Source organism: Rattus norvegicus, chromosome 2 (genome assembly GCF_021556685.1).
Source record: "Rattus norvegicus strain SHRSP/BbbUtx chromosome 2, alternate assembly SHRSP_T2T, whole genome shotgun sequence".
In the NCBI taxonomy this organism is placed as follows: domain Eukaryota; kingdom Metazoa; phylum Chordata; class Mammalia; order Rodentia; family Muridae; genus Rattus; species Rattus norvegicus.
In genome coordinates, this window is record NC_141535.1 from 186279769 (window position 1) to 186303448 (window position 23680).

The 23680-nt window shown below is 47.8% G+C and overlaps 1 protein-coding gene across 8 annotated transcripts; it reads left to right on the forward strand.

Annotated features, from left to right (window-relative positions):
- The first annotated feature begins 2655 nt into the window (after positions 1-2655).
- Ankrd35 (ankyrin repeat domain 35) lies at positions 2656-22575 on the forward strand. 8 transcript variants are annotated; one of them, NM_001433210.1, is given in 15 exon segments: positions 2656-2726; positions 2959-3074; positions 10115-10245; positions 11152-11240; positions 11592-11656; positions 12533-12590; positions 12823-12893; positions 13132-13238; positions 13925-14109; positions 14757-14794; positions 14944-16941; positions 20864-20953; positions 21121-21186; positions 21809-21912; positions 22386-22574. In NM_001433210.1, coding segments are annotated over 13 exon segments (2997 nt in total). In that variant the 5' UTR covers positions 2656-2726; positions 2959-3035; the 3' UTR covers positions 21869-21912; positions 22386-22574.
- Positions 22576-23680: the final 1105 nt, after the last annotated feature.

Below are 23680 nucleotides of genomic sequence, written 5' to 3' on the forward strand. Positions count from 1 at the left end.
CCTTTGTGAAGATGTTACATCTGGGGCTTGAACGGAGGCCATACTTATAATTGAAAACGTCCCTCAGGGATGGAGAGATTGCCCAGTGATTAAGAGCACTTGCTGCTCTTGCAGAGGACCTGGCTTTGTTTCTTAGTACCCATGTGGTGGCTTAACATCATCTGAACTCCAATTCCAGGGGAACCCAAACTTTCTTCTGTCTTTTGCAGGCACCAGGCATGCACATGGTACACATACATACATGTATGCAGACAAAACACTCATACTCATAAAGCGAATAACTCTTTTTTAAAAACCTTAAAAAACAAAACAGAGGTGGGTAGAGAATCCCTCACTTCCTTACTCCCAGTGAGCTTCCAAAAGGAAATGGGGTGCTACTAAAGACTGGTGCATCTGATCTTTCTCCGTCTGTCTCTGTCTCTCTGTCTGTCTCTGTCTATCTCTGTCTCTCTGTCTCTGTCTCTGTCTCTGTCTCTCTCTCTCTCAGGTTTGTTTCCATTTTTTATTTATCTGTGTGTGTCTATGTGAGCGTATGCCACATATTTGTCTGTACCTGCAAAGGCCAGAAGAGGGCGATAGAGAGCCAGAGTTACAGGTGGATGTAAGCGGTCCAACACAGGCTCTGGGATTTGGAGGCTCTGAGAGCAGGAAGTACTCTTGACTACTGAGCATCTCTCGGTCCCTTCTTCTTTACCCATATGATTAAAAGAACACATTGGGGCTGGCAGATAGCAGGTAAAGGTACTTGCCACAATCTTGACAGAGTTTGATCCCTAGAATGTATATGATCCCCAGGATATATATGATGGAAGGAGTGAACCCCTGCATGTTGTCTGCTGATCTTCACAACGGTGCCATGGCAACAGCTCCCATCAACACATACACACAGAAATAAAGACATGTAATAATTTTGAAAGAAAACCTTTTGGGAGCTGGAGAGATGGCTCAGTGGTTAAGAGCACTGACTGCTTATCCAGAGGTCCTGAGTTCAATTCCCAGCACCCACATGGTGGCTCACAACCACCTGAGATGGAATCTGATGCCCTCTTCTGGTGTGTCTGAAAACAGCTATAGGGAACTCATATTAAGCAAAATAAATAAATAAATTTTTAAAAAGAAAACCTTTCCCCCCATTCCTGTCATCTCTTAGTGTTTGGCTATGATCTAGAGCATCAAGCCCTCCAACAAGGACTTATCTGCCTCCTATCCGTCCTCAGCTCAGGAGTTGGGCTCTTTCCACCTTTCTCAGCCTGTTCCTCAGGAAGTTCACTAGGTTTTTTAAGCAAAACCAGTGTAGAAGCAACTACAGGAAAACAGTGGTCTTCTCCACACTGGACTCTTCTTTTCTTGTTGCTTCCTGCTCATTCACTCATTTACTTAACAGACACTGAAGACCTACTGTGCGCCAAGCTAGGGGACTAATAAAAAACACAACTGCTACCATGGGAGATTCTCCCCCCGCCAGGAAAAACAAAGATGTAAACACACAACAGGAAGATGGCGGCTGTCCAGGCGATGGTAAGAATGGCCAGTAAGGTGCACACCAAGAGTCACACTGTGTTGGGCAAGTTGTCAGGGTTTTAAGGGACAATTTACAATAGTGAAAACCACTTTACATGGGGCCTCACCTAGATTAGAGATGCTGCAAAGGGCGTTATGTATGGTCTGCTGCGAGTTTAAAATTGAATGTTTGTGAGAAAACACTGAGAGCTAAGGCAGGCTTCTGGTTTGGGTTTTGGGTTTTGAGACAAGATTTCTCTATTAAGTGCCTCTGGCTGTCCTGGAACTTGCTATGTAGACCTAGCCAGACTGGCCCCGACTCACAGAGATCTACTGCCTGGAGTGCTGGGACTAAGGGTAGGTGCCTCACCACGCCTCCTTCAGGCTTCTGTTTCAGAAGAGCCTTGGGAACCATAGTAAGAACTTTGGGCCTGTATCATCTTGGGGGGTCGGGGTGGGGCGGCTGCTACGCCTCAGTACCTCAGTTCAAGCACACGAATGGAGAAAGCCAACTCTTGCGGTTGTCTTCTAACCTCCACAAGTGTGCCTGCCCTTAGCACATACTCACACCTCAGGAAACGAATTAAAGTTAAAACACTCCCAAAAAGGACTTCGGGCTTTATTCCATAGGGTTTCTTGAGTATTTGGGTGGGCTTGCTTGGTTTACAGGGAGGAGAAAGGAGAGATGGGAAGACCAGACCAGTTGGCTGCAACAAACACTGGTCAAACAAGAATTACTAAGAACTGAGTCTAAAGGTAGTTTGTTTGTTTGTTTGTTTGTTTGTTTTTGGAGAAGGGAAGCACACTGTAAAACTCTGCTTTCTAAGAGCTGTGTTAGGTGATCGGCCTGATCCTTTCTTGAGCTTTTTCCAATCTCTGGTTGCGGTGAACCACACATCACACATACATTGGTGCTCGAGTCTGCTTAGCTCTACAAGCGCATCATGTTTCCAAACTGTTCTCTTTAGAAGACCTTGAGGCGTGGGTTTTCATCGGGGAGGAGGGGGATGAAGCACATACAGGTCATGGTTATGATGAGTAAGAGTCACTAACCAGTAAAAGAAGTTGGTGACGTGGAAGCTTGTGGAGATACGCGCGAGGGCCCCACGCGGGATGGGTGGGGAGAGGGTTGGAATATAGAGTGGAGCTCCACGCAGAAAGGCGAGGAACTTAGGGCCTGGAAGTCACCTCTGCAGCAGAGCCTGCGAGCATCCTTTTGGGATTTGGTAGATAAGTACAGGGGGCGGGCTCGAACTGAAGGGTGGAACTTGAGAGCCAGCCAGGGCGGCTGCAGAAGACTGCGGGCTTTTTGCCTCTGCAGGGGCGGGTTAGACCGGGCCAGAGGCGGGGTTTTAAGCCCAACCTTCAGGTGCAGGTCTCCCATTGAGCGGGGTGGGATCTGGGGCGGGGCTTGGGGCGGGACCCAGTTTGCTTTTTGACAGCTGTCTTTCGGTACAGTAGTAGCAGAGTGGGTTTAGGAACCTGTGGCCCGGCTCTCTGCGCGTCCCCGTCCCCCCGTGGCCCTAGCCCCGGCCATGAAGCGCATCTTCTCCTGCTCCAGTTCACAAGTGGCGGTAGGTGCCAAATGTGTGGGAGAAGGGCTGGGGCTGGGATTCAAGCCCTGTGTTGACAGAAGTCCTGAGTCCTATTTCCATGGGCGATCGCATTAACCCGGCATCAGTTTTTCCTGCGTTGCTGTTCTGAAAATGCAGCCGCCAGCCTTGTGTGTGTTATCCAAAACCTGTCCCTCAACCGTCTTAACCTTTTCCTTCCCAATTCCTTCCTCTTGGCTCCTTCTGCCAACATATTTGGCTTCCAACTTCTGATGGTTTCTTTTTTCTTTTTCTTTCTTTCTTTTTTTTTTTTTCTTTTCTTTTTTTCGGAGCTGGGGACTGAACCCAGGGCCTTGTGCTTGCTAGGCAAGTGCTCTACCATTGAGCTAAATCCCCAACCCCCTGATGGTTTCTAAAGATCTTCCAAGGACCCTGGTCTCTACTTTAGCTCTGGCTCCCAGTACCAACCCACCTCCAGATACCTGCCCCACCCCCACCCCGCCTTTGAATCCGTTCCTACCTCTAGCGCTAATTCCTGCCCTATAGTTTCATTTCATCCTAGCCTTCCCCTCTACAACTTTCTCTCCTACATAGCTCCGTTTTTACTGTTTGCTTTCTGCCCCTAACAGTATTTTCTGCCCCCTAAAGTATTCTCAGCCCAGTGTCTTCTCCCAGCCCTTCTTCACAGCCTCCTTCACCGAACTTGCCTTTCTCTTACTCCGTGACACGTCCTCTCCCAGTCTCTCAAGCACCAATCCAAATCTCTTTCCAGGCGGTTATCCAACATGGAGCCTCTGTTTTCTCTTTAATTCCTGGTCACCTTTTCCTCAATGCTACTTCCTCTACCTTTTGCCTGGACCTCCTGCATGCTCACAGTGACTTAATCTTGCTATCTAGCTAGCTGGACAAACCTCTCAGAGGACAGGCAAGTCTCCTGGCTGATCCCCAAGAGCCCCGGTGAGTCGCCTGCAGAACCTACCCTGGCCAGTCCTCTGCATTGTCTGGTCTTCAGACTGGTTTTTAGGACCAATCAGTTTCTGCCTGGGTCTCCCCCTGATTATTCCTTTGCCTCGTTTAGGGTTTGTGTTCATTTTCTTTGGTTGAGTTAGGGAAATGTGATGGTGAGGGAGAAGACAGAGTAGAGCACGATGAGAGAGTTCCTGGCAAGGGTTACTCTATTCCCTGTTCTCTCCCCTCTAGAGCAAAACAATGATTTCAGAAGATGGTGGTTCCGGGAGGGTACAGCTTTCTGTCTCTAAAGAGCTCTTCCAGAGTACCCCTCTGTGGAGGGGTGGTGTCTTCTGTGTACAAGTCCCTTGGCACTACTATTGCTTAGCTGTCTTGTCATTCACGTAGAAGCAGATGTGAGAGGTATTTGGTTATCTCACTGTGCATGGGCAGGCCCCAGAAACCTGGCAGAGAGCTGTGAAGCAGGAGTGAGAAGTGCCAAGGCTGTCTCTGTCCCAGTTACATTTGCTTCTACATGGAGTTTCTACACACTGCCCAGAGTCAAAAGGCATTTACTATTCCAGTAACAGAAACTGAGGCTACCTGGGTTCTTAACACTGCCTTAAATAACTCTCAATGATCTCCTAATCCATGACTACTTTCCCCTAAATATGGAAAGTTCCCACAGTTGTTCCTTCCTTTTAGATTTATGGAGTCTGCTTTCTCTTTAGGAGGGGGACTATTTCATTCTTTGTTGTTGTTGTTGTTGTTGTTTTGTTTTGTTTTGTTTTTGTGTTTGCTTGCTTGCTTGCTTTTTCCAGACAGGGTTTCTCTGTGTAGCCCTGTCTGTCCTGGAACTCCTTCTGTAGACCAGGCTAGCCTCACACTCAAGAAATCTGCCTGCCTCTGCTTCCCAAGCACTGAGATTACAGTCATGAGCCACCACACCTTGGCTTAGTTCATTGTTTTTTGATTCTTCTGTCCAGGTACTAACCAGGCCCAACCAATGCTTAGATTCTAAAATCAAGCAAGTTTAAAGTGATATGACCCTAGGCCTTCTCTGGTTCTCTAGTCCTTGAACAATTCCTCCTTTCCTGGATGCTGGAGTAAGCAGTGGGTTAGATCTTGGGATCTCAAACCTTCCCTCTATCCTTCCTGGTTCTAGTTCTCCACATGTTTGACCATGAGGAATGTCTACTCATCTGAATTCCCAGTATTGCAAGAACACAGTTTATCAAGAGTGTGGGGAGTAAAAGGTGCACTTAGAGCTACATGCTTAGGATGAGAATATCTTTCCTTAGATCAAACTTGCCAAAGACTTGAACATAGGTTGGCTTCAGCTACAAGTTTTTCCTCAAGAAACCCCATTATAACAACCCCCAAGATGGGGTTGGGGATTTAGCTCAGTGGTAGAGCGCTTGCCTAGCAAGCGCAAGGCCCTGGGTTCGGTCCCCAGCTCCAAAAAAAAAAGGAAAAAAAAATAACCCCCAAGATAATGTCCCCCGCTTACCACACGGAACCTACTGCCAATAGTGTGACAGCTTTCCTGGAAACCCCAGAAGCTGGCTTCCCAGCTATGCCAGCCAATCATCTCATGCTACCCTAATTCAAGTCTTTGCATGAGGAACCTTCATTTGAGGCAAGGATGGAGTGATCATCTAACTCTTAGTCTGCTCGGGGCTGGGGCTGTAGCTCCGTTGAGAGAGCGCTTGTCTAGCACGCACGAAGCCCTGGCTTCAATCCTCAGCTCCATGTTAAGTGGGCGTGGTAGCACATGCGTGTAATCCCAAGACTCATGCAAAGGGGTCAGAGCTTCAAGGTCATCCTCTGTTACAGGTGGAATTTGGGGCCAGCCTGATACACGAGACCTGTTTCAAAAAAAAAAAAAAAAAAAAAGGAAGTAAATCAGTGAAATGTAATGTACAGCATTCACTGTCTAGGAAGATGACAAAAACTCAGGCCCTTTAATCTCAGGTTATTTGACTCAAAGTGGATGATGCCTTCAAGGGTGGCATAGACCCAGGCTTGCTCTGCCCAGGCAAGACACAGACCAAGAGACAGGCCGGTAAATGGCTTTCAACCTTTGGCACCAGATCAGCGTAGAGGAATTTCTATTGCATTTAAAGTGTTAATGGCCAGGTTCTCATCCCTCCAAGGCATTTCATTTCCATCCTTGCTCCTGCACTGCCTGTTGGTGTCTTTGTCCTCCCATCTTGACGGCAAGCCTGAGAGTTCACAGTCAGAGATAGGAGTGGGCAAAATTACTTCCACACGGGCTCCTCAATCTCATCTGTAGAAATGACACAGCTCATCCTTGTTAGGGAGTCTGGTGATTAATTCGGTGATTGCTCCCTGGAGGCTGTGATGATAATCTGGCGTCTCCTTTCCAGGGTGCTAAGGCAGACAATGGGCTGACTGCGGGACTTTGGAAGAAGCCCTCCTGCCCTCTACTTTCCACTGGTTTTATCATGAATGAAGAATTTCTACCTTTTCTAAAGCCTCCTTGGCATAATGAGATCATAGAAAGTAAGCCAGGTGGAGTCGGAAGGACCTAGCTGGAAAGAAGTATGCCCACAGTGCTAAATCACACTTTATCACCTATCCAGCTTGCCTAGCTCATACAGTGGCATAACCATGATCTTTCCAGCTCACCAAACTGGAGAATTCTAAGCCTGGGCACATCCAACGTGTGCCCAGCAAAGCCAAAAAAAAGGATGAGAATAGAAAGTTCCATTTACTGTGTGTCTGCTATGTGACAGATGCAAAACTAGATGCATTGTCCTCTCTTACATCATTAGCAAACTGAGGTTCAGGGACATCGGTGCGAGCCTGACACAGAGACAAAACATTGCCATGAAGATTTTAGAGCAGGGCAGGGTGACACACACTTAAGACCCAGCCCTCTGGAGTGAAGATGGTGAATTCTTGGCTAGTCAAGGATGTAGTCAGAGAATAAGAACAGCTTAGGAAGAGGGGAAGACAATTGGAGTTTGTGAACAGAGAACCTGAGGTTACGGTCAGCTGGTGGCCATGTGCTGGTGGCCGAAGTGTGTGCTGGTGGTACTGTTCCAGCTCTGTTTTCCATCAGGTGACCTGGTTCCCAAGGGGCACCGGAAAAGGTTTGTTCTTGCAAGTCAGAACCTGCCAGGTTGTGCAGGAGTTGGTCTGCTTGCTTCGTCATTGAGAATAAACCTGTTTGGAGACTCTTCCACACACAGGGAGTGACAGCCTACAGTGAGTAGCTTTGCCCCTGGAGGCATTCTCGAACTTTATCTGGAAATAAGTCATTCTTCTCCCATAGCTCGAAGAGTGTGATCTGACACGGGAATCAGGCCTGGATGCAAGAAGTCATTTCTAAAGCCAGTGCTCCTGTATCACTTCTTTATGTGATCCTGGACAGATGTTTAACATATATGTGCTTCCATATTTTTTTTTATGAAAGACAACAAGATGATACCTATCATCTCTGACTATTTTGGGGGGCTGTTAAAGGCTAATTGGAAGGACTAGGAGAAGTTACGAGTGTTTTACAGGAGCATTACCTCAGAATCCGTCTATCCTAGACAACTTTATGGCTTGGACCTTTAAATTTGTCCTGTGTTGGTGATTAACAATTTGTCCTGGTTTTATAAACAGTACTTGAGAATGAATTATTGGGCTCCCGCAGACTTTTTTTTCCCACCCTTTCCTCTAACCTCTTTCTTGTTGAGATTATACCTCATAAAATGCATTAGGGCACCCCTGACTGCTCACTACTTCCTGTTTTGTAGTAAGGATGCCATCCATTTATGTGGTCTATCTACATTACCTCGTTTAATACTTTGTGGTGAGGTGGTTATTACTGCCTACAGCTTATGTACAAGGAAACAGGTTAAAGTGTTTAATGGCTGGCTGTAGGTCACGTAGCTGAGAATGTAGCTGGGTCTCAGGCTCAGTCCAGACGAAGACCCATCTTGAAGACTTTTCTTCCTAACTGATGATCTTTGCATGCTCCTCCTTCTCCCTGTATGTTTCCCATCTCTGGATCAAACCAGGCTTTTCTGTGCTTGCAGCCCTAGTGGTTTTTTTTTTTTTTTTTTTTTTTAGCCCTAGTGGTTTTACAGCTCTTCCTTTTATGCCCTGTAATACTTCAATTATTTTAATTACTCCTCCACCCTCAAAACCTGAGCTGGAAGGTTGGAACAATGTATGCTGAGGTGTGGCTGCTGTCTGGGACAGCTGCTCCCCGCCAGGGAAACTAAGAGGGAGGAGAGAGGGAGGGAGGAATCCCTTTCTGCCTCTTCTGGCTGCCTCCCCAAGCCTAGCTAGAGACTGGCCTGCCTAGGCTGGTTGTTTCCAAGGAAGAGGTGGAGAGACTAGTGGAAGACATAACCAGATATGATACAGGGAAGTAGAGACTCAAGGATTACCGCCCACCCTGCTCCCAGTTTGGGACCCAGAGTCAATAAGTAGAGATGGTGTGATTAGTTCTGGCTGTGATTGAAAGCTGAGTCCTTGATTTACTTCACTAAGGACTAAAGACAAAAGGCAGAGCAGCATGGGGGAGTGGGCAAGGAGGGGGGCATTGAGAGGTGCCAAGGACCAATCAGGAGTGTTGGGGTTGGTTTGCTCCAGGAAGACCCAGGGAGCACCAAGGGAGGGATCATGGCTAGGACTGTCCTCAGGCTGGACCCCTTGCATTTGTCACCATGGTGCATTGTTTGGCCTGGGTGTTTTTTGTTTTATGGTATTAAGATTGGAAGGTAGGCTCTGGTCGGGGATTTAAATAAAATTTATTTTAAGAGGTAAATTTAGGTCCTGGAGAGATGGCCCAGTTAAGAGCATTGGCTACTCTTCTAGAGGACCCAGATTCAATTCCCACCACAACACATGACAATTTCAGTTCCAGGTGATCTGACACCCTCACACAGACATACATGGGAGCGAAACACCAATGCACGTGAAATAAAAAATAAAAAGAGTTTTGCTGGGTATGGTGGTACACACCTTTAATCCTAGCATTCAGGAGACAGAGGCAGGTGGATCTCTGTGAGTTTAAGGCCAGCCTGGCCTACATAGTGAGTTCCAGGACAGCCAGGGCTACATAAACCCTGCCTCAAAAATAAAATAAACACAACAAACCCCAAAACAAAACAAACAAACATAAATAAATTCTTAAAATATTAGACATTCACCATTACTAATAATTTTGAAGTTATGTGTGGCAGAGAAGTACTGAATGATCAGCATTAAGAGGCTGAATGGAGGATCCGGAGTCTGGCTACATAGAGCATCTGAGACCAGCGTGGACTAGCCTGACTCTATTTCACAAAACACTTTTAAAATAATAAAATCAGCTAGGCGGTGGTGGTGCACGCCTTTAATCCCAGCACTTGGGAGACAGAAGCAGGAGGATTTCTCTGAGTTTGAGGCCAGCCTGGTCTACAGAGTGAGTTGTGGGACAGACACACAGAGAAATCTTGAAAAAAAAAAAAAAAACAAGCAAAACAACAGAACAATAAAACCCTAAAATGATGAAAGTAATAATAATAATATTTTCCTGAGAGAGTCTTAGTTAACCTCAAACTTGAGATTCCCTTCTCCCAAGTGTTGAGACTACATGCCTGCCAATACATACATACATATATGTATATACATACATGCATATATGTATATACATACATGCATATATGTATATACATACATGCATATATACACACACATACATACATGCCTATATATATGCACACACACAAGTGGAGGGGTGCTTCATGTATCTCAAACTGGCTATAAGCTGCCTATGTACCTGAGGCCGGACCTGAATCTCCTGCCTCTACCTCCTGGGGTCATATTATCATGTTGTAAGTCTGAGCCACCATACCGACCTTTATCATTTTTAATTCAGAGACTAACCTTTAGGTTCATGTTGACAGTTGCTATGGGTAATTCTTGGTGACACATGGAGTGGTTAGTGTTTTGCTGACCCACTTTGTTCTGCTGCTCTGGGCCAGGCGATCACAAGCAGTAAGGACCTCTGGAATGCTCCTTTACTCTTGCTGGGCATCTGACATCACTTTTATCTCCTCAGACCATTGCTAGTGCCAATGCTCACATAATCTGTAACTCCCGGCTAGGTGGAGAAATGGAACCGCCGTGATCAGAAGCTGCTGGAGGCGGTGCAGCGGGGGGACGTGGGACGCGTGGCTGCCTTGGCCTCTAGGAAGTCAGCCCGACCCACCAAACTAGACTCAAATGGCCAGTCCCCGTAAGTAAGTCTGACCCCACCCGGGTATGTGGTTCTTTGTGAAAACTTCAGAACTTGAACAATCAGGCAAGGGCTATAACTTCAGAACCCTTTTATTGTTTGAATACTAAACCTTTGCCATGTATCAAGCACAGAACAAATGAGGGAGGAGGATATTGTCCCATAGTTTCAGCCTCCACACAAGCCACACTGATTTGAAAAGGATATAAAACCCATTAAACCAACAGACAACTAATTGCTAAACAAAGTTTCCTCATCGCAAAAGTAGAAGGGCGTGTATGCTTGAGAAGTTGAGAATGAAGAAGTCAAGTCATGGGGGTCATGGGGCTAGAGGGAGTGGTTTTCAGGAAGAAGACAATGCCTCCTGCCAGCCTTCTTTCTGTTCAGGTCTGGCTGACTCTATGTCTCTTTGGTTCTCTGAAGGTTGTGTGCTGGGAAAGGCAGGCGATCATGCATCCCCTGAACATACCCGCAGTATCTGAAATCCCTTGAGATTTGTAGCTTGTCTAGCTTTTCTGGTAGCAGCTTTGAGGCTGTAGGTCATGGAGACAGGCTTGATCCTCCTTTTAGCAAGGCAGACCAGGGGCGCCTCCCTCTCTGACTTGGAATTGGCCTTGGGATAAGGAGCAAAGGAAGCAGGGCTTATTTAAGCTCCCCCTGTCAGCAGTGTTGGTACCTGCTTATAAGTCAAGAATTTGGGAGTTCAAGCACTGAAGACCAGCCAACTCTATATAGTGAGACCCCATCTCAAAACAAATAAACAATGCCAAAATAAAAACATCTAGGTGTAAACTGATCAGAATAACTTAGAAATATTAAACTTGCCTTTTTAAAAGGAAAGAACCGCCTGTGTTTTATCCCCCTGGTCTTTCATCCTTCTCTGTCTCTTGGCTTGGACCCTGGCAGGTTCCATCTGGCAGCCTCCAAAGGCCTGACAGAGTGTCTGACGATACTGCTTGCAAACGGGGCTGATATCAACAGCAAGAACGAGGACGGTGAGTCGGCCAGCACTGCGCGCCCAGTGTGCTGCAAGACTGTCTCTGTCTGCAGAGGGGCCAGTGCTGGGCTCTGACGGAGGTTCCAGCTGTGGGCCTTTGCTTCTTTGCTCAGTAAGTCTTGGCTAGCATCTCTCCTGGGGTTCCCCTCCCTGTAAGCCAGGCACATTTCACCCCCACTCCCACCTCCATTAAGGGTACCAGCTGTTCAAGGAACTGGAATTTCTGGCCTGGTGTGACCCACAGCTTCTCTTCTCTAATCTCCCTCTGATTATCTGTGCTTCTCTTACCCTCCCTCGAGGTGAGTCATCTGCACTCACGGAGCCACGCCCCCTCTCTGCCTCTTTTCAGGAAGCACCGCCCTTCATTTGGCCACCATCTCCTGTCAGCCGCAGTGTGTGAAGGTCTTGCTTCAGGTAAAGGCAGTCCGCTGATGCTCCTGGGCAGGCAAGAAAGAAATGCCACGTGTCCCCCAACTTTGTTTTGTAGTGACCAACAGTATCGTCTCATTCCAAATAGCACAGCGGATTGTCATGTATTAATATGTCCACGAGCATTTGTTTAACTCCTACTCTGTGCTTGTACCACCATGCCTGATACTGTCTCTGGGGCTGGGTCGGAAGGCAGGGTACCCAAGGACAATTGAGTTCTGCCAGTAGAGAGCCACGGCCCAGGGTAACTGCTATGTAGAAGAAAATCAGGAATAGTCCAACAAAAACGTCTTTGGTGGGAGAGGCTGGTAAGAGGGCTCAGCGGGTAAAAGAACTCACTGCCAAGTCTAACGACCTGAGCCTCAGAACCCACGTGATGGAAGGAGAGACCTGACTCTTGTAAGCTGTCCCGACCTCCACGATTATATCCATACCCCTTCCCCAAGTAAAAATAAATAAATAAAATGTAGAGGGGGTTTACAGTAAAAATATACATGTGTAATGACATGTGGACGATCTGCATCTCCCAGTAGGCCACCAAGCACACACTGACTGCTCTACCTTTATTATTCCTGGTCTTTTCCAAATTTCACATTGGGCCGCAGTCATTTCCTTCAATCTGTTTGCTTACTGATCATCTGTATTTTTCCTTTGGCCCTAGTTAGGAAGTAGGACTGAATTTCAAGGCTGCCCATCACCTGCAGGGAGCGACTGGGCTTGCCTAGTAGTTAGCTTCTCTCAGAGCAGTGGTCTTCTGGTTCCTTTTCATGTTACCATGGAAACAGGTGGCTTGATGTGAGATGCAGGATGAGGATGCTAATGCTGAGCCCCACATCTGCTTCTCTTTGTGGTTATTTACAGCATGGTGCTAATGAGGACGCCGTGGACGCAGAAAATCGCAGTCCGTTACACTGGGCAGGTGTGTGCCTGGGAACAGGATGGGAGGTTAACAGGATGGGGGAACAACAGTTGTTCTTCCAACTCCTCTTTTTTTTTTTTTTTTTTTTTTTTTTTTTTTTTTTTTTTTTTTTTTTCGGAGCTGGGGACCGAACCCAGGGCCTTGCGCTTCCTAGGTAAGCGCTCTACCACTGAGCTAAATCCCCAGCCCCTCTTCCAACTCCTCTTAACCAAATGTCTCTCAATTCTTCCAGCCTCCTCTGGCTGCGCTTCAAGTGTCCTCCTGCTGTGTGACCACGAAGCCTTCCTGGATGTGCTGGATAATGTGAGTATCAGAAGGCCCATTGGGTGGTGTTTCACACCAGGAGGCTGCTGTTTTCTCTGAGTTTGATCAGCCGGTCTCTATCACTCCTCCTCCATCCCTCCTCTTTTCCTTATCATTTGGGGAGCTCCTAACCTCTCTGAACCGTAGTGTTTAACCCCAGGACCAGAGCTTGTTTCAGCAGGGGTGGGGGTGGGGGAATAAGAGATGGTTCCCCCACGCTTTCCCACGGCCTCTGCAGGATGGACGCACACCCCTGATGATTGCATCGCTGGGTGGTCATGCAGCTATCTGCTCACAGCTGCTGCAGAGAGGTGCCCGAGTCAATGTCACAGACAAGGATGACAAGTGAGACATCTCTATGTCCTATCCCAATTCCCAGTTCTCTAGCAATCTGGAAAAGCCCATGAGCACAGCGCATGCACTGGAGAGAGTAGCTATGCTCTGTTCTTCAGGCACATCTTCCTCTCCAGGGATGGTTCAGAAAAATCTTTGCCTGGAGTTCTAAGGAAGCTATGCTAGCACAGATGATGCCAGAGGTAGAATGGCTGTGCCTGGGACCACTGCTTTAATTTACTAGTTTTTAAGCTACGCCCTAAACAATTTTCTTCCAAATGTATGCAGAAGATGAGTGCGGTGGTATATGCTTGTAGTCCAGTACTTGGAAGGTTGAGGCAGGAGGATCACAAGCATATAAGTTGCTGTGTGTGTGTGTGTGTGTGTGTGTGTGTGTGTGTGTGTGCGCGCGCGCGCGCGCGAGTGCGTGTGCGCTCTCTCTCCTGTGTGTACCTATGTTCATGTGCAGAGCTTTATCATTCTACAAAGCATACAAAAATGGAGCCCTGCCAGTGGTCCACTTTCTGATGCTGCAGTTCCAAGGAACGACACTGGAAAAGTCCTGCTTCAGTCTAAATCTTTGTCCGTGGCTGGTTTGGTGTGTTGTTCTGACTCCATTGAGTGAGGGCTTACCCTGTGAGTGGAATCTCTGAAACCATGAGGGGAAGCTGGTGCTGCAGATTTGTTTCCATCCACAGATCAGCTTTGATCCTGGCCTGTGAGAAAGGCAGCGCTGAGGTGGCTGAGCTGCTCCTGAGCCATGGAGCAGACGCTGGAGCGGTGGACAGCTTGGGGCACAATGCTCTTCATTATGCTTTGCGTACACAAGACAGGGAACTCTGGAGGCTGCTACAGCAGGCCCTGAACCGGCGGCGGAGAGGAGGTAAAAGTCTTTGTGCCTTCGAGAGTCTCTTCAGTAGCTAAAGAATTAAAGATGCCTCTTAGTATCCCACTCTCAAGGAAATTGTCCATCTGAAAAAATGGACCGCCGCCTTAGTCAAGGCTTTGCTAATTTAGTGTGGCTGCATTTTGGGAACGTGTGACCCCACGACCCCATAAACATGGTCACAAAATTCCCCACTGCAGCCTTTGCTCATTGCAACTCTAGCTGTTGATATTGTTGTAGTAGGTTTTTGTTTGTTTGTTTGTTTTGTTTTGTTTTTGAGAAGGGGTTTCTCTGTGCAGCCCTGGCTGTCCTGGAACTTTCTCTGTAGACCAGGCTGGCCTCAAACTCTGAGATCCCCTGCCTCTGCCTCCCCAGTGCTGGGATTAAATGGCTATTGCTACTGTTGTCATCCATGTGATTCCCATTTTGCACACTACTGATGTCCCGGTGCCTTCATAGTACCAGCACAGTGATCAATACCAGAGGCGAGCAAACAGAATGAAGGAATACACCATCTCCAGAAGAAACCTCAGTTGCTGGGTAGTTAGGGATCCATGAACTGAGACGATCACCACTTTTCTCTGACAAACTCTGAAAATTAGAAGAGAGCTGAGTTCTCCTTTGTTCTCTGTCTTTCCTTATAGGTCGTGGACTGGTTCAACACCCAGATCACGCCTCTCAGGTATGACCCCTCAGAGTCTCCCCTTTTGTTTCTGACTTACCCTCAAGGAATTCCAGTAGTCCCTGTAGGCAGAAAAACATTCTCAGAGAAGCAGGGCCCTTTCAGAGGCTAGTTGAATAACTTCACACCACTGCTCCTTTTTGACATAGGCTTCTCCATCTGAGCCTCAGGTGGGATCTCCTCCTAAGAGCCCATGGAGAGCAGAGCCTGAGGAAGAGCAGGAGGAAGAGGAGGGGGAGGAGCGGGGCTCGGAAGAGTGGAGGTGGAAGTTTGAAGAGGAGCAGAGGAAAGTTCATCAACTGGAGCAGGAGCTCCTGCAAAAGACAGATGAGTGTAAGGCTCGAGCTGCAGCCTTCGTAAGCCTAGAGAACCAGATTCGAGAGCAAGTGCAAGAACTAGGCTATCTCCTGGTGCAAGTACCTGGAGCTCCAAGAAATCAAGGCCCTGGTCTTCGGCCTGAAGGAGATGGCATGGAGCAGGGCTGTCCCCTGAACCTGCTGGCTGAGTGGATCCAAGAGCTAAAGAAGCAGCAGAAGGCAACAGCCACAATAAACCCAACGTTAGTTCCAAAGAGAGCTGAAGACTTAGCCCCAGCAGAGACCCATTATGAAGTACCTGGAAAGTTCCAACCAGAACAGGGACTGTCCCAGAGCCCAAGGTCTGAGACCATCGGGAAAGCCACAGGACAGCAGCTGAACACCAATGGGGAACAGAACCTTGGCCTCGATAACACTGAGCAGGTGTGTGCTGACCAGAAGGAGAGGGCCCCGGCCCCCGGGACTGAACCAGCAGTCACAGTGGGAGAACCAGTGGGCATAGCAGCCATGAACCAGCTCCTCCTACAGCTAAGGGAAGAGCTGGCTGCAGTGTGGCGAGAAAAGGATGCTGCCAGAGGGGCTTTGTCAAGACCAGTTCTGGAGGGAGCCCTGGGGACTCCCAGGGCTGAGGCTGCAGCAGCTGCCTGGGAAAAGATGGAAGCCAGGCTTGAGAAGGTGCTGGTGAGGTTGGATGGAGCGAAGGTGGGACTGCATGTAAAACCTGAGGTTCCTGCCCAGGGGTCAAGAGACGGAGCACCAAAGATAGTCCAGGGATGCACGAAAGAACAGGAAGGAAAGAAGGCTCCTGGAGCCAGAGGAGAGCCCTTAGGGGCCCCTGGAGGGGAACAGGCCTTAGGAGGAGGCCTGGCAAAGGGACAGCTGGAGAAAGAGGTGTCAGCTCTGAGACTGAGCAATAGCAATTTGCTGGAGGAATTGGGAGAGTTGGGGCGTGAGAGACAACGGTTGCAGGGAGAGCTGCAGTCCTTGACCCAGAAGCTACAACGGGAGTTTGTGCCCAAGCCCGAGGCACAGGTCCAGCTACAGCAGTTGCGAAGGAGCGTGGGGTTGTTGACAGAGGAACTGGCCATCGAGAAGGAGGCCACAGAGAAGCTGCGCAGACGACTGGCCTCCCAGACCAGCGGCCTCCAAGGACTGTGGAACTGCTTGCCCCCAGACCTCGTGGGCAAGGGGAGTGCACGGAGTACAGCTGCGGAACCCTTGGAGGAGCTGCAGGCCTGCATCAGTACCCTGGTGGATAGGCACCTCGAGTCCCAACAGGTGCAGGCTCGGTTGGAGGAGGAAAACCAGCGGCTGAGGGGATCCTTGCCTCCCTGCGGGGAGCCCGAGGCCTCCCTGAAGGCTACAGCATCCCCGCAGGTGGCCGCCCTAGAGGAGGATCTGGGGAAGCTGGAGGAAGAGCTGCGAGCGGTGCAGGCCACGATGAGCGGGAAGAGCCAGGAGATCTGCAAGCTGAAGCAGCTGCTCTACCAAGCCACGGAAGAAGTGGCCGAGCTGAGAGCTCGGGAAGCAGCCAGCCTGCGACAGCACGAGAAGACGCGAGGCTCGCTGGTGGCCCAGGCGCAGGCTTGGGGCCAGGAGCTCAAAGTTATGCTGGAGAAGTACAACACAGCCTGTCGGGAAATGACTCGATTGCGGGACACCGCAGCGGAGGAACGTCGCCGCAGCGAGGAACTGGCGGCTCGGGCGGCCGAGCAGGAGCGCCAGGCTGGGGAAATGCGCGGGCGCTCGGAGCAGTTTGAGAAAACTGCTGAGTTGCTGAAAGAGAAAACAAACCACCTCATCGGAGCTTGCCGGGACAAGGAGTCCAAGGTGAGCACGGAGGTAGCCTTGAGAGCAAAGCGGGGGAACAGCGGTGCTTTTGCAGGGTTGCAGAACCGAAGGTCAGATTAATACAAAACAGAGTACTTGCAAGGACCGCTCTGTGCTCGCCTAGGGCAAAAGAGGTTTGGGGTTGAGATTGGAGCTGAGGTGGAGTACAGATAGAAAAAAAGAGATAAAAATAAATCACCTAATACAAGAGAAAAGAGGGCATAGGTATGTATGCCCCCAGGGTTACCACCCAGGAACACTGGACAATTAGTATTTTATCTTAATCCCACATTAGCCCAACCTAGAGGTGTAATGAGTTCTGTGGTTTTGCTGAGGTTCTCGGCTGACTCAGTCTGATGAAGAAGAAAAAGAAAAAGAAACAAAACAGTTTGAAGAAGTGCATAGGCAATAGGTTTGGAGTCATCCTCAGCTACAGAGCTGGTTCCAAGACACCCTAGGCTCATGCGACTCTGTTTGAAGACATCAAGGAAAGCCAAGCCACAACAAAGTTTGAAAGCTACTGTTTTCTTAGTGCTGACAATGAGACATATTTTATATATTTTAAACCACTCATTTACAAATGGATTTAGAAGTTGTAGAACTAAATGAATGAATTCAGATTTATTTTAAAGATTTATTTTATTTATTTCATGTATATAAGTACACTGCAGACACAACAGAAGGGGACATCAGATCCCATTACAGATGGTTGTGAGCCACCATGTGGTTGCTGGAATTTGAACTCAGGACCTCTGGAAGCGCAGTTAGTGCTCTTAACCACTGAGCCATCTCTCCAGCCCAGAATTCAGATTTCTTACTAACACTTGTACACATAACCAAATTTAGGAAAACAAGAATATAAACAGCATGTGCCTCCTGTACAATGCATGGACAGAAGAACTGATGTCCAAGATAGGCATTATCATGGAAGGGAGGTAAAGGAGGCATTTTGTCAATAAATAGCAAGAAAGTCAAAAAAATCTGCCAAGGAAAGTTTGGTGTAGTAGTTGAGAATGGTTCTATCCCCAGCACTGATAACACGACAACAAATAAAACTTAACAGCTGACTGACTTTAGACAACCTTTTGCTTTGGCTTGTCAGGGTGTCACTGTGAAGCCTTTACGTCACAGATCAGCCTGCTTCTGTCAGAGCGCTGATAAGGGCTTGGGACGCCACTCCTGGCAATGTTCTTAATATCTCAAAGACGCAGGGGGTTTTGTTTGTTTTTATTTTATTGGTTCTTTGAGACAGGGTTTCTCTGTGTAGCCCTGGCTGTCCTAGAACTTGCTCTGTAGACCAAGCTTGGCCTCGAACTCAAGTTCAACCTGCCTCTGCCTCCTGAGTGCTGGGATTAAAAATGTGCACCATCTAAAAAAAAAAAAAAAAAAGATAAATAAAAAATAAAAATAAAAATAAAGGGGGGGGGGCTGGAGAGGTGGCTCAGGGGTTAAGAGCACTGACTGCTCTTCCAGAGGTCCTGAGTTCAATTCCCAGCAACCACATGGTGGCTCACAACCATCTGTAATGGGATCCGATGCCCTCTTCTGGTGTGTCTGAAGAGAGCAATGGTGTACTTACATACAGAAAGATAAATAAATTAATTTAAAAAAAAGTGCACCATCACTGCCTGATTGAAACCTAGGTTTCTCTTCGATAAGATTAAGTTACTGTGCTGGAGAGATGGCTCATTGGGTAAGAACAATGGATCCTCTTCCAGAGGACTTGAGCTCCTAGTACCACAGTGGCTGCTCTTCCAGAGGTCCCAAGTTTAATTCCTCCAACCCACCCGGTGGCTCACAACCATCTGTAACTTCAGTTCCAGGGTTTCTGAGGGCAAGAGGCATACACATGGTACACAGTTACACATGCAGACAAAACACCCATACACATAAAAAATTAAAATAATAGATAAAAGTTTAAAAAGAAGTTGATACAGGAGAATCAGATATTCAAGGCTAACCTTCCGTTTGAGACTAGCTTGATTTCTAAGAGCCCCTGTTTAAATACATTATTATAAATACTCAGAAGTTTGATGATATGGAAGTCAGGCATGGTGGCACACACCTTTAGTCCTAGCATTTAGGAGGCAGACACAGGTAGATCTCTGAGTTCAAAGCCAGTGGGGGTTACAGAGTGAGTTCTAGGACAGGCAGGGCTGCACAGAGAAACCTTGTCTCGAGAAGAGAGAAAGGAAGAAAGAAAGAAAGAAAGAAAGAAAGAAAGAAAGAAAGAAAGAAAAGGTTTGAAGTCATGGCTTAATGGTAGAATATTTGTCTAGAATGGAAAAAGGATCTGGCTCATCCCTGAGCACCATCTCCGGAAAAAGAAAGAGAGAAGGAAAGAAAGTAAATTGCTTTATTGGACCTGGAGAAATGGCTTAGCAATTAAGAATGCCTGCTGCTCTTCCGGAGGACCCCAGTTTAGGTCCCTGCACCCACACAACTATCTCTAACTCCAACTGCAGAGGACCTGGAGTCCTCTTCTTGCCTTCACCAGCTACACAGGTGGAATGCACACTTATATACATGCAGACGAAACACACACACACACACATACACACACACACACACACACACACACACACTAAATTACACACGATAATTTGGGGTCCATATCAAGTACTCAGTAAAAAGTTGCTATAGCCTGTTGTGGTGGGGCACCCTTTTAATCTCAGTACTCTGGAGGCAGAGGCAGGAAGATCTTTGTGAGTTTGAGGCCAGCTTAGTCTATGTAGTGAGCCCAGGCCACCCAGGGGTATACAATGAGACTGTTTAAAACAAAACAAAACACACACACACACATACACACACACACACACACACACACACACACACACACACACACACACACCAAACAAAAAACCAAAAAGTTCATAAACTATAGTAGAACCATCCTGGAACTCACTATAGACAAAGTAGTCTCAAACTCACAGAGCTCAGCCTGCCTCCTGTGTCCTAATTGCTGGGATCAAAGGTGTGTACCACCACCCTGGGACAGCAGCATGGTTGCAAACTTAATAAACTTATTAAACCCATAAAATGGGGACAATAGCCCTTTCCTCAGAGAAGCATTGCTCTTAGAAGAAGGGGTGGATTGTCTGTTCTATAAGACAATGCATATAGAAACATCTGGTACATATTAAATACTCAAAAAGGAAACCTGACCTGGACCCTGGGCCATCTTGGGGCAAATGACTTGGGTCCCTGTTAACCTCATGAGATGAGAATAAGACCATTACCAGCTTTTAAAGCCAAGTTTGAAGCAAGCTTTCATAAACACTGGTCGGGATGAGAGGGACACTGGCTTAAGTCCACACCCAGGATTCCCAAAGAATGGCTGTGAATTATGTTTAGGCGCACAGAGGCAGAGCCCACAAGGCTATGTGCTTCTGTCTTCATCCAACTGGGGGCAAGCATATATCCTGATGTACTTCCTGCCTCCATTCCCCACCTACCTGTGATCAGGCACATCTTATGCCGCTGGGGCAACCAACCTTGTTTACAGAAGTGAAAACTTGAGGGCTGGAGAGATGGCTCAGCGGTTAAGAGCACCTGACTGCTCTTCCAGAGGTCCTGAGTTCAATTCCCAGCAACCACATGGTGGCTCACAACCATCTGTAAAGAGATCCGATGCCCTCTTCTGGTGTATCTGAAGACAGCTACAGTGTACTTATATATAATAAATGAATAAATAAATCTTTAAAAAAAAACAAACAAACAAACAAAAAAAAAGAAAAAGTGAAAACTTGTAGCTTGTTTTCTTATATGAACAACCCCCAGCGTTCTAGGAAGCTAGCTATCCTCAGGCAAGTGGGGATCACGGGTTAGGGGCATTTTTGTTTCATAGATCTCTTAAGCACAGTAATGTAAACTTAAAATATAACTTTAGCCCTCACATCCCTTTCTTTCCTTTTGGCCATAGATCAAGGAGTTGTTGAAGAAGCTGGAGCAGCTTTCAGAGGAAGTCCTGGAAGTCCGTGCGGAGAATACCCACCTTGTCCTACAGCTGCAGGTATATTTTGGCCTGCAGGGAAATGGATGGTGATAGAGAAGAGGGGGGTGGGGAGTGGAAGTGGGGAGTAGCCAGGGCAGACCAGCAATGGGCCCATGGAGCCAGCCTCACGCTCGATGAGTGTGGGAAGGGTAGGCACGTGACTTCCCGTGGGTGCTCCGTTCCAGGATACCCAGAAGAACCATGAAGAGATCATCTCCACTTACAGAAATCATCTACTGAATGCTGCCCGGGTGAGCTTGCTGGAATCTGGGAGGGAGCAGAGGTACAGAGCAGAGGAAGGACTGTCACATCTGTCCCTTCTCTTCCTTATACATACTTATCATTTTGCCAGACCCATTGGACCCCGTGGCAGGTCTCGGGATCTCATTGCGCGCATCAAGAGAGGCTGTGTGTGAATGGGAGGAGGAGAAGCTTCTGCTTCTCTTTCCGGTTCCCTAATCCGTTGTGAGGGTTTTTCCTTTCCCCACCCCCACCCCTCAATTTCCTCAGGGGTGACTCTGCCTTAATCAAGGAAGAGTGGGCGTGGCTGCTCCTTTCTTAGGGATGATAATGGAGAAGCGCTGAGAGGTAGACGGGATTCCCCTCCTTGTGAAGATGGTAGAGCAGCCATGGAAAAGTTATCTAATGCTACAAGTGAGGACTGGGGTATAGAGCGCTGACAAGCACTTGCCCTGTTCAGTCACAAGTACTGCTGACCAAAAACATGGTGTAACAGGCAGGCAGAATTTATTAAGGATTATATAATTATAAGAGGCAATGCCTGGCATTCTGCTATCCTACAAAACTGCTCCCTCGCCTGCCTCTCCCCACATTCTGTGCTTCATCACTTATGTCCGTCCTGCTACCCCCCAGGGCTACATGGAACAAGACGTCTACAACATCCTACTTCGAATCCTCAGCGTGCAGGAGTGAGGCAGGCTCCTAGCGACCGTCAGGGATAAAGGCATTTCCCTTTTGTGAGTTGTGGGTTGGGGCGAAGGAGGCCTGGGGCTTAGGAGAAAGGACTTGGGGGAGGGGAAGCTAAGGATGATGGGATGTCAGGTTTTGCCTCTCTGGTGGCTGACACTGGGGAGTCAACTGAGAAGACAAAGTGTGGGTCACTAGGGGGAGCCAGGACCTTGTGAGCAGGTGGAACGAGATTAAGGGTGACTGTGGATAGGACAGACAGAAAAGATGGGTAGACTATTTTCCTAAAGTCTGTGGTACAGGGATACTGGTGAAGGATGAGGGGTAGTGGGACAGTGGGACAGTCGTTCCCTAGGGCAGGACTTTACAGACCCAGGTTTTCCCACCCTTCACTCAAAAACCAACCATCTCCCAGCCTCCCTCCTACCCCTCTGTCCAGTTTGGAAAGAAGCAGACCCTTTAGCACGTTGATGTGGATAGGAGAGTAAGGGTAAAGAATTCATCTTTGAATTTCTTCTTACAGGGAGTAATGAGGCTCCATCAAGCTGTGGTGGGCAGGCAGGTGGGTGGTGATTACCCACTGGTGTTGCTGTGGGCTTCACGGGACCCAGGGACTCCAGTCCTGAAAACCTGGACCCTGGAGTCAGCACAGATGAGACCAGAATTGTGGATGTAAACTAGCTCCATGGAAAATAAAGCAGAAAATAGATGGACCTGGGTATCCTTGTGGTTTTTGTCAAAAAAGGGTGGAATGGGGGAAAAAAAGAATCTTGATCAAACAACTTAAAAAATAAGCTGGGAAGGGGTTGGGGATTTAGCTCAGTGGTAGAGCGCTTGCCTAGCAAGCGCAAGGCCCTGGGTTCGGTCCCCAGCTCTGAAAAAAAAGAAAAAAAAAAAAAAAAAAAGCTGGGAATGGTGGTATACACCTTAATCTCAGTGCTTGGGAAGTGGGGGGCAGGGAAAGCAAACTTCAGGGTCAGCCTTGGCTACACAGTGAGTCCAATCAGCCTGAGCTACAACTGCCACTCTGTCTAAAAACAAACAAACTACATCCTTTCTCTTCCTGTTAGCAAAGCCCCTCACTAGAGAGGTAAATTTGTCCTATGTCAGGGCACACTGCCACAGGTGTCCACAGAGTACATTAGGTTACGGCCTACTCCTGACGCTGCTTAGACGGATTTGCAATGGCGTGTGTCCAGCACAGTAGTCGTCACAGTAGTTTTACAGCGATAGGGATTCTTTATGCTCTGCTCTGCCTGTTGGTTCCTTCCCAATCCGAGCTCCAATCCTAGCTCCTGACCTTTTTTTCTTTTCTTTCTTCCTTCCTTCTTTCTTTTCTTTTCTTTTCTTTTTTTTTTTTTTTTTTTTTTTTTTTGAGACAGGGTCTCTCTCTGTCGTCCTGGCTGTCTATGTAGGTAGCCTGGAGCACTACCTAGGTAGACTAGGCTGGCCTCAAACTCACAGACTCCAACTGTGACTCCAATTCCCAAGGGGATTGGACACCTTTGACCTCAGGGTACTCATGCCCTATCACACATCATTAAACAAATTCAACCCAAGCCTGCAAATAATCCTGGGAATCCATATGCTTGTGGCTGGGTTTAATGACCTTCAGTCTGCTGATCCCACGCGGAGGAAGAAGAGACCAACAAAGTTGTCACCTACACACCTGTGTCTCATGTGTCCTGAGTGTGCACACGCAACATTAATGTAAAAAGGAAAAATTCTATGTGTTAAAATCTTGCCTTAAGTAGAATCCCTGTGAAACTACTGTGACTACTGTGCGGGCACAGCCATTGCAAACTTGTCTAGGCCCTA